At 41.5% G+C, this 17,508-nt stretch overlaps 1 protein-coding gene across 1 annotated transcript in view; it reads left to right on the forward strand.

The window, feature by feature from the left end:
• The first annotated feature begins 7,232 nt into the window (after positions 1 to 7,232).
• rsrc1 (arginine and serine rich coiled-coil 1) overlaps positions 7,233 to 17,508 on the forward strand; it is a 236,644-nt gene continuing 226,368 nt past the window's right edge. Inside the window, exons 1-2 of the mRNA XM_003218172.3 lie at positions 7,233 to 7,354; positions 9,461 to 9,651. Coding sequence (XP_003218220.1) covers positions 9,470 to 9,651 — 182 coding nt within the window. The 5' untranslated portion in view covers positions 7,233 to 7,354; positions 9,461 to 9,469. The remainder of the gene's footprint in view (positions 7,355 to 9,460; positions 9,652 to 17,508) is intronic.

Consider the following 17,508-nt stretch of genomic DNA (forward strand, 5'->3'; position numbering starts at 1 on the left):
AAAGCAAAAGGACCAAAGCAGTGACATCTCCGGCCCATCTCCTGTCCCCATATCAGCCAGCAGGCCAGCCTTAAATCGAGAAATATCTTTCTAAGGTCTACAGAGATACTGGCAGGAACACCTCAGCAAGAGAGAGCCCAAAAGTGGCAGGTTAAAAACTGGAACCTCAATCCATGGGGGATACCGAATGAGAGACTCCCTCCTGGGCACACAAGACTGGGCGACTTGGAAGGCACTAAACAGACTGCGCTCTGGCACCACGAGATGCAGAGCCAACCTGAAGAAATGAGGCCACATGGGTCCATCACATGCAAATAACATTTGGTATAATGTCAAGTTTTTAACTTTGTGTTTTTAAATATATTACAACTGTATCCTCCGTTCGCTTCTGACACATAAATAAATACTATACCTATTGTTGGGGAATCTGAGCTGTTAGGCTCAAAAATAACCCCCAGTTAGAGCAATTCCACCGAAATATAGCAGAGTACCAAGAGTAAATAGGAATGCGCTCTGTCTCTGGTCTAACTACTCATTGAGGACTAGAAACTTTATGACACAAAAGCCTGTGTAGTCCTGGGATAAAACCCAACACCTATACCTATACCTGTACCTGTGTGTGCGCGCACAAACACATGAGCAGTTCCATGTAGAATAGACGTGTTGTACACACATTAAAAAATTTGTATACTATATCACGTTTGTTCCCATTTATATAGAAAGAAGAAACGTGCGAGTGTTCTCTCTCTCTCTATATATATGTGTGTGTGTGTGTGTACGCATACACACACACACATTCACTCAGTTCCATATAGATCTATGGATATATGGAACACACAAATATAGATGGACATAGACAGCTGTGTTGTCGTTGCGTGCCTCCAGGCCGTTTCCATCTCCCGCGTTTTATTGGCAGGATTTGCTCCGAAGGGGGTCCCTCTGAGGCTGAGAGAGTGCGACCTGCCCAAGGCCACTCAACTGGGTCGTTTTCTTGAGAGGGGATTTGAACCTCAGCCCGACGCTGCACTACTCTGAATCTCATGCGAACAGAAAAAGAGCTTTCCTTCTGGGTTGCTGCTGTGAGTTTAACGAGCGGTATGGCCATGTTCCAGAAGCATTCTCTCCTGACGTTTCGCCCACATCTGATAAGCATCCTCAGAGGTTGTGAGGTCTGTTGGAAACTAGGCAAGTGGGGTTTATATATCTGTGGCATGTTCAGGTCTTTGTCTTTGGTTGCTTCCCTCCAGTCCCCGTCTTCTTCTTCTGCTGGTGCATGTCTAGACTTTTAAGCCACGGGGTGGGCTTCTCCCGGGTTTTGCGGGGAGAGGCGTCCAGACCACCAGGGTTTGCGTGCGCGCGTGGCGAGGGCGAGAAGGGGCCTCGAATGGCACGTGGAGGGAGGCCCAAACCTCGGGGGGGGGGGGCGCGGAGGAGGCGGCGTTTTGGCAGATGAGCCTCGGATGGAGAGGAGCTTGGGCAAATCTGCCATTGGCTTCCCTCGAGTCCTTCTTTCTGGCACGAAGAGGAAGCGGTGCTTGACAGGCAGCTCCATGTCAATCAAATCTGTGGGTCGCAGGGCTTTTGCACAATTCCCCACATTGGACAGTCCCAAGAACTTAACATCTTTTACTCTGTAGGCGAGGAGGCTTCGGGGAACTGACTGTAACCTGAAGCCTGGTTAATGGGGCTTCCTTCCGAGGAAACCGAATTAGGTTCAGGCGAGAAGACACTCTTTTGCCACCTGCCAAACGAGAGGGAATGCGGCCGGGACTGGTCCTGAGACATTTGTCTCTTCTTTCCGCTTCGTTTAATCTCATTATATCCCGATGCTTTAAGCCGACAGGTTAAGGAGGAGGCAGAGTTTGCGCTTTGGATGCCTCCTCCCCATGGCTTATGTCTTGCTAACAGAAAACTTCCTTCCAAAAAAAGAGGTAATTAAACTGGTGTCAAAAATAAGAAGCAAAAGAAAAAAAATAGTAGAGAAATAACAGTATATTTTACTATCGTGTTGTCGAAGGCTTTCATGGCCGGAATCACTAGGTTGCTGTGAGTTTTCCGGGCTGTATGGCTGTCTTCCAGAAGCATTCTCTCCTGACGTTTCGCCTGCACCCATGGCAGGCATCTTCAGAGGTTGTGAGGTTTGTTGGAAACTAGGCAAGTGGGGTTTATATATCTGTGGTATGTCCAGGGAGGGAGAAATAACTCCTTTCTGCCTGAGAAAAGTGTGAATGTTGCAATTGGCCACCTTGATTAATATTGAACAGCCTTTCAGCTTCAAGGTCTGCTGCTTAATTCCAGGGGGAATCCTTTGTTGGGAAGTGTTAGCTGACCCTAATTGCTTCATGTCTGGAATCCCTCTGTTTACAGAGTGATGTTCTTTATTTACTGTCCTGATTTTAGAGACTTTGTTCATTATTTATTTATTCATTTATTTACGACATCTATATCCCGCCCTTCTCACCCCAAGGGGACTCCGCGCGGCTTACAAGTTATATGTACATACAATATACTATATTATTAGTATAGCACAATATAAGCATTATATATTACTATATTGTATTATACGACTATACTGCAATATTATTAGTAATATTATATGTAATATAAAATATATAATTAAAATAGTGTATATTATATTGTATTACATTATAATATTATTATGAATATTATATGTATATACAATATATTATATTATTAGTATAGCATAATATTCGTATTATATATTATTCTATTGTTACAATGACACAGGAGACATGGTGGAGTGGTGTCTTCCTGGCCCCACTTCTTCACTCTGGCCCCAGAGTTGCAGTTAGTCCTTGGGGGGAGGGATTCCCATCTGATGACCTAGGAGACAGGGAGGAATGATGTCTTCCTACCCCCCCCCCCCTTTCACTCATTTGAATGGTTTACCCCTTTTTGTTGAAGTTGCCCACATGCTTGTGGATTTCCATGGCTTCTCTGTGCAGTCTGGCATGGTGGTTGTTAGCGTGGTCCAGCATTTCTGTGTTCTCAAATAATATTCTGTGTCCAGGTTGGTTCATCAAGTGCTCTGCTATGGCTGACTTCTCTGCTTGTCTGCGGTGCCTTTCATGTTCCTTGATTCGTGTCTGGGCATTGCTGCGGTTGGTGGTCCCTGTGTTGACTTGTCCAAAGCTGAATGGGATATGGTAGACTGCAGAGCTGTCCTTTGCTGAACGTAGCATTTGTTGGATTTTCTTATGAAAACGAACAAATCTGGCTACAAGTATTACAAATCTCTAAAATCAGGACAGTAAATATAGAACACCACTCAGAAAACAGAGGAATTCCAGACATGAATCAATCAGGGCCAATTAACACCTCCCAACAAAGGATCCCCTCAGATTGGAGGCAGCCAGACCTTGAAGCTGAAAGGCTATTCAATGCTAGTCATGGTGGCCAATTCACATCTGCCTCAAACAGACAAGAGTCCTTTCTCCCACCCTGAACATTCCACAGATATACAAAGCCTCTTGATTAGTTTCCAACATATCTCACAACCTCTGAGAATGCCTGCCACAGATGCAAGCGAAACGTCAGGAGATCATCATCATCATCATCATCATCATCATCATCATCATCATCATCATCTCTATTTATATCCCGCTTTTCTCCCTCTCGGGACCCAAATGCTTCTATAACAGGGTTGTTGTATGTTTTCCGGGCTGTATGGTATTCTCTCCTGACGTTTCGCCCACATTTATGGCAGGCATCCTCAGAGCCTCATACCTCACAACCTCTGAGGATGCCTGCCATAGATGTGGGCGAAACGTCAGGGGAGAATACTTCTAGAACCTGGCCATACAGCCCGGAAAACATACAACAACCCTGTGTTCCCGGCCATGAAAGCCTTCGACAACACGCTTCTATAACATCTCCATACAGCCTGGAAAACTCACAGCAACCCAGAGATTCCGGCCATGAAAGCTTTCGACAACACAAATAACCGACTATTTCATTATCTCTTTCCCCAATCAATCAGTCAATCAATCTGTTCATTGTGCTTAGCCAATGGCCATGATAAAGAGCTATAAAATACACAGAACATTCAAGACAAAAAAGTACACTACCCAGCTCACTATAAAGAACAAAAAGGTAAATGGGTTAGTCTGAAATATCACATTGAAATGAGTGAAAGCATTGAAGTGTGGGGCTAAAGGAAAATCGCAGAGTTAGGAGAACTATAGTTAGAACATGCCTCTCCTCCCATCTCTCTCTCTCTCCCTCTCCCTCTCCCTCTCCCTCTCCAGGTGAAAGCAGGTGAGCCTCAAAACAGACCCAACACCTAAAGGCAGGACTTCAAAGCAAGCCACGTTGGATGCAATTGAACTTTTCAAGCGATGCATTTAGGAGGGAGGGAGGGACATCTACCTATCCCAAGGCCAACTGTTTTCCGAAGCAGCCTCTCAGACTCCGCTTAAAATTGCATAATTGTTTGGAAAGTTGTATAATATTACACGATCTCTCTGCACGCACATATAAATGAAATATATATATTTATATATGTCTAGATTAAGTGATTGTACATATGTAAAATGCAAGGCGGCAGGTTTATCTAAGCATGTTTGTGAAATACCTAAATTAATAATCAGTTGTCATATTATTATTATTATTATTATTATTATTAAACATAGTTCTGTGTAGGACAGGCATGGGCCAACTTGGGCCCTCCAGGTGTTTTGGACTTCAACTCCCATCATTCCTAACAGCCTCAGGCCTCTTCCTTTTCCCCCTCAGCCTGGCTGAGAGGGAAAAGGAAGGGGCTTGAGGCTGTTAAAAATGATGGGAGTTGAAGTCCAAAACACCTGGAGGGCCCAAGCTGGCCCATGCCTGCTGTAGACTCATACAATGCAGTTTGAACTCCATAAAGCTTACTGATCCCCTCCAGTTTATACCCCAATCTTCCTTCCTTCAGGGAAAACAAAAAAAAAACAAAAACCCCAAGCCTTTGGTCTCCAAGTTGAATAGTCTTTGAGCATAAGAAACTAAACAAGACCAAGGCCTGTTTTCCTTCCTTCCCAAGCAGCAGACAAAAGCTCCTCTCAAGAAAGCCAAGCCCTGGACTCCTTTCTCAGAGGGAGATAGATCCCTATGCAGATGCAGGCGCGGGTGACAGTGCTGTATGAATTGCAAGCCAAGGTGGGCTTCTTTAATTACTCCTGCCCTAAATGAAAAGCCATAAATTGCACCCAGGCTCCCCATCTCCCTTTAAAAACCCTTAAAAAAATAGTCTCAGCTGGCAAACTCATTTATTTGCTCAAGGAAACCCATCATTCCCAGGGAAGGCAAATGGCAGCGTTTTCAAAGCAATTTTTGCAGATAAATCATTGCCTTTTTCATCACAGCGCACCTTATACAGACAGGGCATGGCGATTTATTCAGATAACAACAACAACAGCAATAAGCAACTGAAATAACTACTACTACTGTTATGGTTCAACAAGAATAATAACAAGGACAATAATTACAACAATTGCTGTTATGGTTCAACAACAATAATAGCAAGTACAATAATAACAACCACTGCTGTTATGGTTCAACAACAACAATAGCAAGTACAATAATAACTACTGTTATGATTAAACAACAATGACAGCAAGTACAATATTAACTACTGCTACTACTATTATGGTTCAACAACAATAGCAAGTATAATAATAACAACACCTATTATTGTTATTATGATGATGTTTGTGTTTATTTATATCCCACTTTATCTTTCAGTAAGAAGAGACAGGCCACTTCCACACAGCTGTATAAAATCCACACTGAACTGGATTATATGGCCGTGTGGACTCAGATAACCCAGTTCAAAGCAGCTATTACATTACAATTTAAAATAGACAAATATACACTTATAAAACAGTATTATAATAATATATCATCACATATTATCAATAGTATTATATTTAATGTATTTGTGTTATTATATGACATTATATATTATATTGTATTACATTATATTATTATATGATATGTATACATAATATATTAGCAAAGCACAATATTAGAATTATATATTATTATACTGTACTATACCACTGTACTGCAATATTAGTAGCAGTACAGTGGTATTAGCAATATTATATGTAAGATATAATATACAATTATTATATTACTATATTGTACTATATTAATATAACACAATATATAATACCAGTATATTATACTATTAGTATTGTATAATATATTGTACATGATGGAGCTGTGCCTTCCCGACTTCCCCCTCTTCACTCTAGAGACAAACAGGGCCCTTCCACACAGCCTTATAATCCAGAATATCAAGGCAGAAAATCCCACAATATCTACTTTGAACTGGGTTATCTGTATCCACACTGCCATATATTCCAGTTCAAAGTATAGAATGTGGGGTTTTATTCAGCTGTGTGGCAGGGGCCATTGTGGATTATCTGCCTTGATATTTTGGGTTATATGGCTGTGTGGAAGGGCTTTCATGCCCCTTCTAATCTGCCATATAAAATCCAGATTATCTGCTTTGAACTGGACTATATGGCAGTGTAGAAATTAGCAACATATGTATGTTAGATGCATGTATACATGCTGCCAACCCCTTTGTGACCTATTGCAAGGTATGCATAATGAGCAAATAATTCATGGAGATTCACATTTGCCAAATGGATATGACATCATTTTTCCCTTTTCAATAAGATTATGATTGCCATTTCTCCCCAAAAGGTTATTGCTCCAGAGAGTGGGTGTAGTTATTTTCCAAAAAATAAGGAATGTAGAAAGGGCACGCATAACACTGATCACTATAAAGACTTTTAGGGCCCTTCCACACAACCCAGAATATCAAGCCAGGTAAGCCTGGCCTCTGTTAACCAGTATTTTTTTTTTAAAAAAAAAACACCAGCATCAAGACAGTATATAAATAAGGAACACTACTCCGAAACAGAGGAATTCCAGACAGCAAACAAGCAAGTGCTACTTAACAGAGGGTGCATCCAGGCAACAACAGGAAGGCCACCTCTCTGCAGATGCAAATGCCATTCAATGCTAATCAAGCTTGCTACTGGCAACATTCATACTTGCTTTAAAAGACAAGAGTTATTCCTCCCATCCTGTGCATTATTTGGGTCCACACTGCCATTTAATCCAGCTCATTGTGGATTTTATACAGCTGTGTGGACTTCCTTCCTATCGATGGCCTCGGCGCTCCCGGCCTGGCTGCAGCTCTGCGTATCGATGAACTCGGCGTTAGATTGGCGAGGCCTGGCTCTCGTTAAAGAGGAGGAAGGCGCTGCGCTCAAACTACGGAAGCCCAGCGGCGCGGCTTTGGCTTTTGGTTTTGGCGGCGGCCTGGCGGGCTGTGGAGGTAGGTAAGCGGGCTCGCACTTTGGCGGTTGCCATGGTTGCGGCGCCACAGTTATCCCCTTGGGCCTAGATGGAAGAAGAAGGAGAAAAGGCAGGCCTTGGGGAGAAAGATGGGAGTTTCTGGTGGCTTCCTTCCTTGTCTCTCCTCTCCCTTTCTGGCTTCTCTTTCGGGGAAGGGCTCCAGATCCTTCCCTTTTCGACTAGGCCAAGCTAAATGAGGAGTGGGTTGCTGTGAGTTTTCCTGGCTGTATGGCCATGTTCCAGAAACATTAGTCAGGCCACAACTGGAATACTGTGTCTAGTGTCTTCAAACTACAGGAAAGGAGATTCCACTTGAACATTAGGAAGAACTTCCTCACTGTGAGAGCTGTTCAGCACTGGAACTCTCTGCCCCAGAGTGTGGTGGAGGCTCCTTCTCTGCTTCTTTTAAGCAGCTGTCGGATGTGCTCTGAATGCGAATTTTCTGCCTCTTGGCAGGGAGTTGGACTGGATGCCCCACGAGGTTTCTTCCAGCTCGTTGATTCTGCTATTTTCTCCTGTTGAAATTGTCCACACGCTTGTGGATTTCAATGGCTTCTCTGTGTAATATGACATGGTAGTCGTCAGAGTGGTCCAGCATTACGGTGTTTTCAGATAATATGCTGCAAGACCAAGAACATGCCAGGAGAGAAACAACAAAGATCCACCCAGAGGAAAAGTGTTCTTACCATACATAAAGGGAACCACTGACCGCATAAAGAAACTGATGAAGACACACAACCTACAAACTGTCTACAGACCCACCAAGAAAATTCAACAGATGCTGCGCTCAGCAAAGGACAAGGGGGATCCTCTCACCTCTGCAGGAGTCTACCGTATACCATGCAGTTGTGGACAAGTCTACATAGGGACTACCAAATGCAGCATTGCCCAGACACGAATCACGGAACACGAAAGGTACTGCAGACTAATTCAACCCTAGCAGAGCACTTGATGAACCAACCTGGGCACAGCATATTATTTGAGAACACAGAAATGCTGGACCACCCTAACGACCACCATGTCAGATTACACAGAGAAACCATTGAAATCCACAAGCCTGTGGACAATTTTAATAGAAAGGAGGAAACCATGAAAATGAATAAAATCTGGCTACCAGTATTAAAAAGCTCTAAAATCAGGACATTATATAAAGAACACTGAAAACAATGGGAATTCCAGACAGGAAACAATCAAGGCCAGCTAACACCTCCCAACAAAGGATTCTCCCAGGCAGGAAGAAGCCAGAGTTTGAAGCTGCAAGGCCATTCAGTGCTAATCAAGTTGGCCAATTGCACCATTCACACTTGCCTCAAACAGACCAGAGTTCTTTCTCCCACTCTGGACCTTCCACAGATATATAAACCCCACTAGTTTCCAACACCTCACAACTTCTGAGGATGCCTGTGATAGATGCCGTTGAAATGTCAGGAAATAATGCTTCTGGAACAGCCATACAGCCCGGAAAATTCACAGCAACCCAGTGATTCCGGCCATGAGACCCTTTCTACAACACATTAAGTAAAGAGTGTTGTTTACTCCAAGGCCTCTGTGTTTGCTCCCTCCTTTTGGGGCAGTTTATGAAGTCTTGCCCCAAAGAGAGGATTCTCCTGCTTGATACTCATTTCACTTAAAAAGAATTAAAAACCCAATTTCTTATTAGACATTTATACTAGTGAGGAATCAGGCTCATTTTAAGGCCTGGCCATGTCTAACGCAGGCATGGGCAAACTTGGGCCTTCCAGGTGTTTTGAACTTCAACTCCCACAGTTCCTAACAGCCAGTAGGCTGTTGGGAATTGTGGGAGTTGAAGTCCAAAACACCTGGAGGGCCCAATTTGTGGTCTTCAGCTCCCACAAATCCTAACACCTGGTAAACTAGCTGGGATTTCTGGGAGTTGTAGACCAAAAACATCTGGGGACCCACAGATTGAGAACCACTGCACTAAATGATAGTGATCATTATTGCATTAAATAATTTAAATTCTTTTTAGGTGTGAACTGTAAATTAAATCATAGAGATTGATAATGTTGTAGCTGTTTTAGATTGAAATTGATTTTTACTGTGTTTTTGACTTTCTAAAAATTAGCTTTGTAACATGGGTCGCCGGTCATCAGACACTGAGGAAGAAAACAGAAGCAGAAGAAAAAAGAAACACCGTAGGAGGTCATCATCAAGTAGTTCTTCTGACAGTAGATCCTACAGCCGTAAGAAATCAGGAAGGAAATCAAGATCACGGTCTCGTGATCTCCAGTTTCGTTCACATTCATATGAAAAGAGGTAAATGATTAAATTTGTCTTGGGTTTCAATATGTCTTTAGAACAGGGTTCTAAAATATCATAACTCACATTTCAATCTTATGTTGTGTCGTAACATTGTAACATAATGATTCCTCTGATGCTCATCTAGGGCTCCTGTGTAAATCTTTCGTGCTAACAATATGTGAGTGGAATAAGAGATTATACTTAGTAGACTAGAGTTGCTATTAATACTGTACATATATATGCAAAAGGCCACTGAAATGCCCCTGGATTGCTGCTTATAATCATACGCAAAATGATTTGGGTCAACATTAATAAGCCACCAGATTTTCAGTGCAAAGTGGGTAATGGTATTTGGCTTGGTTTCATTTGGCTAACATAGGATGCTGCTTTAGATGAAGTAGAAGCATGTATTGTAAATCTCCAAACAAATTGGATTAGAGGCATGTGTGGTTGATTCTGACTGTGCCACTGAGGTCTGCGATGGAGAATTGAATTAGGAATTCTGTCCTTCACTCACCATCTGGAAAGTGTAAATCTTTGATGAATGCCACAAATTTAGGACACCTGTTGTATACATGGCAATTTCTGTGGTTGGACTGTTGGATGGCCTCTTTGGTCTAGTTGACTCCTTTCTTGATTTTTTAAAATAAAGCTCTCCCTCAAGGTTAGTGTTATGAAAGAAAAACCCCATCCATTTTCTTCACAATGTGTATAATTTTGTAAGGTCATGTAAGACGCACTCCCCTCCAAGCATTTATCTGGTTTAACATAGGGTTGTGATTCTGGAGAAAAGGATTTGAATCCCCACTCAGCTCAGCCATGGAAACCCACTGGATGACCTTCGGCAAGTCACACCGTCCCAGCCTCTGAAGATGACAAGGGCAAACCCCCTATGAACAAATCTTCTTGTAAAAACACTGCGATAGGTTTGCCTTATGGTTACCATCAATCAGAAATGACTTGAAGGTACAGCAACAAATTAGAAAGCTCTGCATAATTTAATCTTTCCTTAGAGGATAATTTCTCCAGCCCTTTGATTGTTTTGGTTGCCCTTTGCTGAAGCGTTTTCTTTCCCACAGTATTCTTTTTGAGATGGGCAACTAGGACTATGAACAATCTTCTAAATGTGGTTGAACCATGTTTTTGAATGTAGGCATTATCTATATATGTATAAAAATGTGATGTTCGTTTTACTATGGAGTAAACAACAGAACCACTGAACCAAATCACACCAAATTTGGCCACAAAAGACATAGTCATCCAAAATATGTCTTTCAGTAAAAAAAAAACCTTAGAAAAATAAAGTCTGAATTAGAGGACCAGGAAAAGCCGTTTTTCCCCTTTAGAAACGGCTCAGAACAACACGCCCACTTCGTATCCTAGCAACCCACTCAGCCCAGGGGACAGGCAGAGTTAGGCCTCACTTAGGCCTCTTCCACACTGCCTATAAAATACAGATTATCTGATTTGAACTGGATATATGACAGTGTAGACTCAAGGCCCTTCCACTCAGCTATATAACCCAGAATGCCAAGGCAGATAATCCACAGTAACTGATTTGAACTGGATTATCTTGAGTTGAGTCCACACTGCCATATAATCCATTTCAGTGTGAGTTTTATACAGTTGTGTAGAAGGGGCCTCATATAATCCAGTTCTAAGCACATGATATAAGATTATAAATACAATATATCATAATTACTGTGGTATAATAATACTGAACAATATAATCTCTAAAATCAGGACAGTATATAAAGAGCAACACTCTGAAAGCAAGGAAATTCCAGAAAGGAAACAACCAGAGCCAGCTAACACCTCCCAACAAAGGATTCCCCCAGGCAGGAAGCAGCCAAGCTTTGAAGCTGCAAGGCCATTAAATGCTAATCAAGGTGACTAATCGCAGCATTCATACTTGCTGCACCCAGACTATCCATTGCTATTCAAGCTGATTAACCAAGGATTCCACAAGGTAGAAAGCGGCCAGGCTTGCAAGCAGCAAGGCTATTCAGTGCTGTTTAACCTGGCCAACCAATATTTCCCCTAGATAGAAAACCCTCAGGTTTTGAAGCCACGAGGCTACTCTGTCCCATTCAACCTGCCCAAGGAAGGATGCCCCTATGTAGAAAGTGGTCAGGCTTTGAAGCAGCGAGGCTATTCAGTGCAATTCAACCTGGCCAAAAAACCATTCTCCTAGAACGCAAGTACCCAACCTTCCAAGGAGATTCTTCTTCTTAGGCGAACCCTCGTAGTTCGAGGATGATAGTCCTCCGTTTCTTGGAAGACGCCTGTTCGTGATTTTTTTAAATGTATGGAGGTCAGTGCACGGCCGGTCAACACACACTCTTCACAGACTGAGGTCCCAGCAGTGGTGTGATTAACACAAGGAGAGTGGCTTCTCAATTTGTTGCAGCCTTCTTCCACCTTCACAGCCGTTGTAACATGTACCATGTTATCCTCCGCCTTCTCTGCCGTTGAGGTCTTTGGGTCTTCGAATTGTTCTTGGTCTGGATCCTCCCCTGTGGCCACTCCTGGGAGTGTGTGACTCCTGTGGTTGTGCCCGCAGGTTCATTGGAACACGCAAGCCCCCTCACCACGTCAAGGTGACAATCCATCGAGGGGGATTCCAAGGAGCAAGTCTATTCCATTGTATTCCAGCCCACCAAACAAGGATTTGCATAAGAAGAAAAAGGCCAGGCTTTGAGGCTGCAAGGCTATTCACTGCTATTCCACCTGGCCAACAAATTATTCCCATAAGCCACAGCAACGCTTGGGCGGGCACAGCTAGTGATACTATAATTTTTATTTTCAGTCCATTTGTTAATGATTCTTAACACAACATTCTTTTTTCTGCAACACACTGGGACTGTGGCTTAATTTAGTTATTTGACTTGATCTTATGTAAATTTTGTTTCTTTTTTAAAAATCTGCATTTAATAAGAGCAAAATAAGGGAGCCCCAAGTTGAGATGAAATATCCTAATGTATCTTGTTCTATTTGGATGAGAGCTCCAGTAATCTGATTCAGTTCCAGTTCAAGTGGAGCCAATCCCTTTTTACCTAAGAGATTGAAATTCATCCTCATGCCATCACCTTCTTATTTCTCATTGAAATCTGTCAGCTGTATCTGTTTCTCTGCATGAAATAGACTGTTGTTTTTTAGAGAAGACTAAATTTGAGGTCTTGGAGTTTCCTCCCTAACACAGACTTTGCTTCAGGAACCACATGGATCATTCACTTCATATCACCGAGGGGTGAGGTACACCCCTCAGGGCAAGTTACAGGGCAAGTTACAGGGAGAGATCCACTCCCTTGTTTAAGGAACTCCACTGGCTTCCGTTCATCTTCCGGTCCCAGGTGCAGACCATCACCTATAAAGCCCTAAACGGTTTGGGACCCACCTACCTTCGTGACCGTATCTCCTATCATAAACCTGCCCGATCCCTTCGATCGTCAGGGGAGGCTCTCCTGTCACCACTGCCAATATCTCAGGCCCGCCTTGTGGGAACAAGGGAGAGGGCCTTCTCTGCTGTGGCCCCCCGATTGTGGAACTCACTGCCCGGTGAGATTAGGCAAGCCCCCACACTAGCAGCCTTTAAGAAAGATCTGAAAACATGGCTCTTCCGTTGTGCCTTTGGAGAGTAATCACTACATACATCCCTTTTGCTGCTCTCCTTCAATATTGTCCTCCAGATTGCACCGCCACTTTATGACTCTGTCCTCTGTGGTTTTTACTACTTCCTTTCTCACCTCGAGTTTTAATCTAGTGTTCATGTGGCCCGCCCTTGGTTTTATTGTTCTTTTGATCTTGTTTAATGTAGTGTATATTTTCTTTTATTGTGTTGTTTAATGTGCTATGATTTGTTGTTCTATTATATTTTGCTATATTGTATTGTTCTGGGCATGGCCCCATGTAAGCCGCCCTGAGTCCCCGTTGGGGAGATGGTGGGGGGGGTATAAATAAAGTTTATTATTATTATTATTATTTATTACACTATGATTGCTGACCAATTCTCGGTGTTATCCATCACCACTTGTGTACAGACATGACCTCTGACACCTTTAAAAGAGACAGACAAATAAGTTTCTCACTCCTGTTTCTTATATATTTTATTATGAATATTTATCATAAATATGTCTGTGTTTCTGTGATCGAACTAGGCAATCATCCATATCTACCTGGTGAATATCCACAGCACAAGATAATATTGATTCAAAGCCTAGGTTTCTTCAGCTCTTCTTTGGCTTGGAAGAATATTTTCCTCCCTGGGCATGCCATTCTGAGATCTTTATTCCCTGTGACATTTGGAGCACAGTACCTTTCCTGCCCCAGATTACAGCTTTGCATTTCCAAGTAAGAGGCTTTATCTGTCCAGGAATGATTCCTTCAGAGGTACTATTTATTCCCTTGGGTACTGGGAGAAAAGTGGACTATAAAGTAAAAACAAATCAACATACAGTGTTAACTGTAGTAGCTCCAGGAGCTAAGGGTAATGCAAGCATTTCATAGGTGGTTTATTTTATTTATTTATTCATTTATTTTTTATAGGATGAAGGGGTTTTTTTTCCCCCTGCAGTGAGGCTTGCTAACAGACAGCTGCCCACTCAGACAGTAATTACTGTGGGCACTGTTAGACAGAGCATCCTGATCAACAGTTTGTTAGTCTTTAGTAAAATTCCAGGAAAACAAAATGTAGAGTCTCACTTATCCAACACTTGCTTATCCAACGTTCTGGATTATCCAACACATTTTTGTAGTCAATGTTTTCAATACATCATGATATTTTGGTGCTAAATTCGTAAATACAGTAATTACTACATAGCATTACTGTGTATTGAACTACTTTTTCTCTCAAATTTGTTGTATAACATGATGTTTTGGTGCTTAATTTGTAAAATCATAACCTAATTTGGTGTTTAATAGGCTTCTTCTTAAACTCTCCTCATTATCCAACGTATACGCTTATCCAACGTTCTGCCGGCCCATTTATGTTGGATAAGTGAGACTCTACTGTACTTAGTATTATGCATCATCTTTTCATGGTACATGAGTTGAATTGCAGTCAGTTTTACTGTATGAGAGAGAAGGTGCTTACCTTATTTTAAAATGTTAATTCATTCAATTTCTTCTTTTCATGCTGAAATAAAATTATTGAGATGATATGTCCCATGCTTTTTTATTTCTGTTTGTTTGCTTTAAATCAAATTATTTCGTATAGTTCAAGACATATTTCTTCAACAACTCCTGTAAATAGAAACAGTTTATAGTATATAACAGTGCATATTTAACAAATGAAGCCTCCCAGATATTATAGCACTGCAGTTCCCAGTATTCTTCACCAGTGATTATGCTGGCAAAGGCTGATATTAGTAATTCAGCAACATCTAGAGAACTGGTTCCCAACATGGGTGCACGCCCCACAGGGAGGCAATTTTAGAATGAGTTAGTAACAGTGAATCTTTTGCATTTCTTATGGTTCTAGGGGCATCATATAAAGAATATAAATATATATTGACATACATATTTTAAAAGTTAAAATCACAATGGTGACAATGGAGAGGGGGAAAGCCTGTTAACAGAGGAAGGGATGTTGAGAGCATGGAATGAACTAGGGAGTGCACGAGTGCAAAAAAGTGAGGTCACTTTAATTTCAAAGACCTCCACTCATTTCAATGTTCTTTTAGCTATACAAAATAAATAAACATGTCTTTTTATTCTGCATATGACTGTAGCAAGAAATCTGTGAAAAATTCCAAAGCACAATTATTACTTTAATTGGTGAGTCAGTATTTTCATATGAAAAAAAAGATTATCAGCTGCAAGAAAATTAATGTCAGATGACAGAATATTCTTGCGTATTCTCACCAAATACATGCAGTGAAGTTGGACACTTACGTTACCTCGAATTCATACTTCAGATGTTCTTTCTTTAATTTTTCTCTTTCATGGGTGCCATATTCTTTGGAGGCTTATTTAGACTAAGTTAATGGTCTTTATGCTTCCTCCACATGAAGAGAAGTTCACTTGTTGAATAAGAAGAATTATATGCCATGGGGAAGGCGGGAGGGGAGGATATCAGGATTTTAGAGAGGCTTAAATGGAGCATGGCCAAGAAAAGGTTGGGAACCACTGATCTAGAGGATTTGTCTCAGATCCAAAAAAAGTGCCACTGGAAGAATTGGCTGGATATTGACTGCCCCTTTCTTCTTCCAGCATCCCTTGGAGCTCTCTAAAATTACCTTCTTAGAGTCAGAGAAGGTCCCTGAATTGGATGAGCTGTGGCCTGGATGAGTGAATGTGGGAGTGTTTATTTAGTTTATAAACTTGTATATTTCTCCATATCTCTCAGGCGTGTAGGAGTATCTGTTCTATTGGTGTTGTCCCATTAATTTTCCAAAGAAACACCTGATCATCAAGAATGAATGAAATCCTAACTCTAGACTAAGCTGTAAATAATCTGAATGGGAGCGTTATCAATAAATCCAGGCTGGCTTCGATTCAGTAGGAAACAATAGGAAACTTGTCTTATGGCATGATATTTCAGGATGTTCTCAGTGGGCAGCTCATTCTGCTTAAATATCAATTTGTCATCATCTGAAGAGAACGGGAATTTATTTGCTAAATGAAGATGAAACAGTTATTTTTATCAATCATTATAATCTTAAACGATCAGGCAGACAGGCAGAATCCAGCACAAGCTCAAGATTTTATATCATCTTACCAGCCACAGGCACACTCCCACATCGAGGTCAAGACAGAGGTGTGAGCCAAATCCTCAAAGCAAATACTTAGATCTTTCTGGATTCAGATAAACCAGCTGGTTCTCATCTAGCCCCCAGGGTCTCTCAAGCTTGGTGTTATCTGTCAGATAGTCATATCTGCAGTATAAGAGAGATATTCATAAAGCTGCATGTCATCTGGATAATGTGAGCATTGCAGTTGATATCATCCCACTATGTCCCTGCAGGGGATGTATGTAAATATTAAAAAAGGCCAGAAAAAACAAATGCTAACCAATTCTACTTGTCAAAACTTCCTGAAGATAACCATTTCTGTCACATTTACCTATGACTAACTGTAAAGGAAAAAGAGCAAAACAAAACAGCCAAAGGAGTTTCAGTTTGATATTTCCGTAAAGTCCAGGTAGTTCCATATAATTTTTTAAAAATTCATAATCTGCCACATCTGGGTTTGTTGATTTTCTCAGTTGCCTTTCTGGCACGGGTAGAAAGAGTATGGTCTGAGAAGGAGAGTGGTTCCAGTTTTACTGTTCTTGGGGTATCTGGGTGAGAACTGCCAAAATATCTCTAATAAATGCATAAGGAAATAGTCTTTAATCTGTCATAACATGCCTTGAGTGTCTCTTTGTGGGAAACATTGATGTCTTTATAATATCTCTGGTTAGTGACATATATTCATAGCTATTTGTTGGTCTAACGGCCAACATACATTAATGATGTAGGCAAAATATTGCTATAGTTGAGACTAGGAGGAATGAATCAAGACTGAGTGTGTGTCTAGAGATGATCAAGAAGCACAATTACAACCTATAAATCTGAATGATAGACAGCAAAGGATTGTGAAAATAGATGTATTCTCAGAGGTTTTAGGCAAATGACAACCTTGACTCATTATGTAATTGCTCATATATTTCTAGCTCCCATTTTTGTACAGATTCAAATTATCTAGTGGACATGTCAGCATGTCCACAAAGATGGATCACAGATGGGTAGGAATGAAAGGAAAAATGGGAAGGCAACCATGAAGATAAAGGAACCGATAAACAGCCAACAAATGAGAGAAAATGAACATGGGTCATGGAAAGGGAGGGTTGGTAGCCCATATTTCTGCTAATCCCCTGTCACTATACAGGTG

Source organism: Anolis carolinensis, chromosome 3, assembly GCF_035594765.1.
Source record: "Anolis carolinensis isolate JA03-04 chromosome 3, rAnoCar3.1.pri, whole genome shotgun sequence".
Taxonomy (NCBI): Eukaryota; Metazoa; Chordata; class Lepidosauria; order Squamata; family Dactyloidae; genus Anolis; species Anolis carolinensis.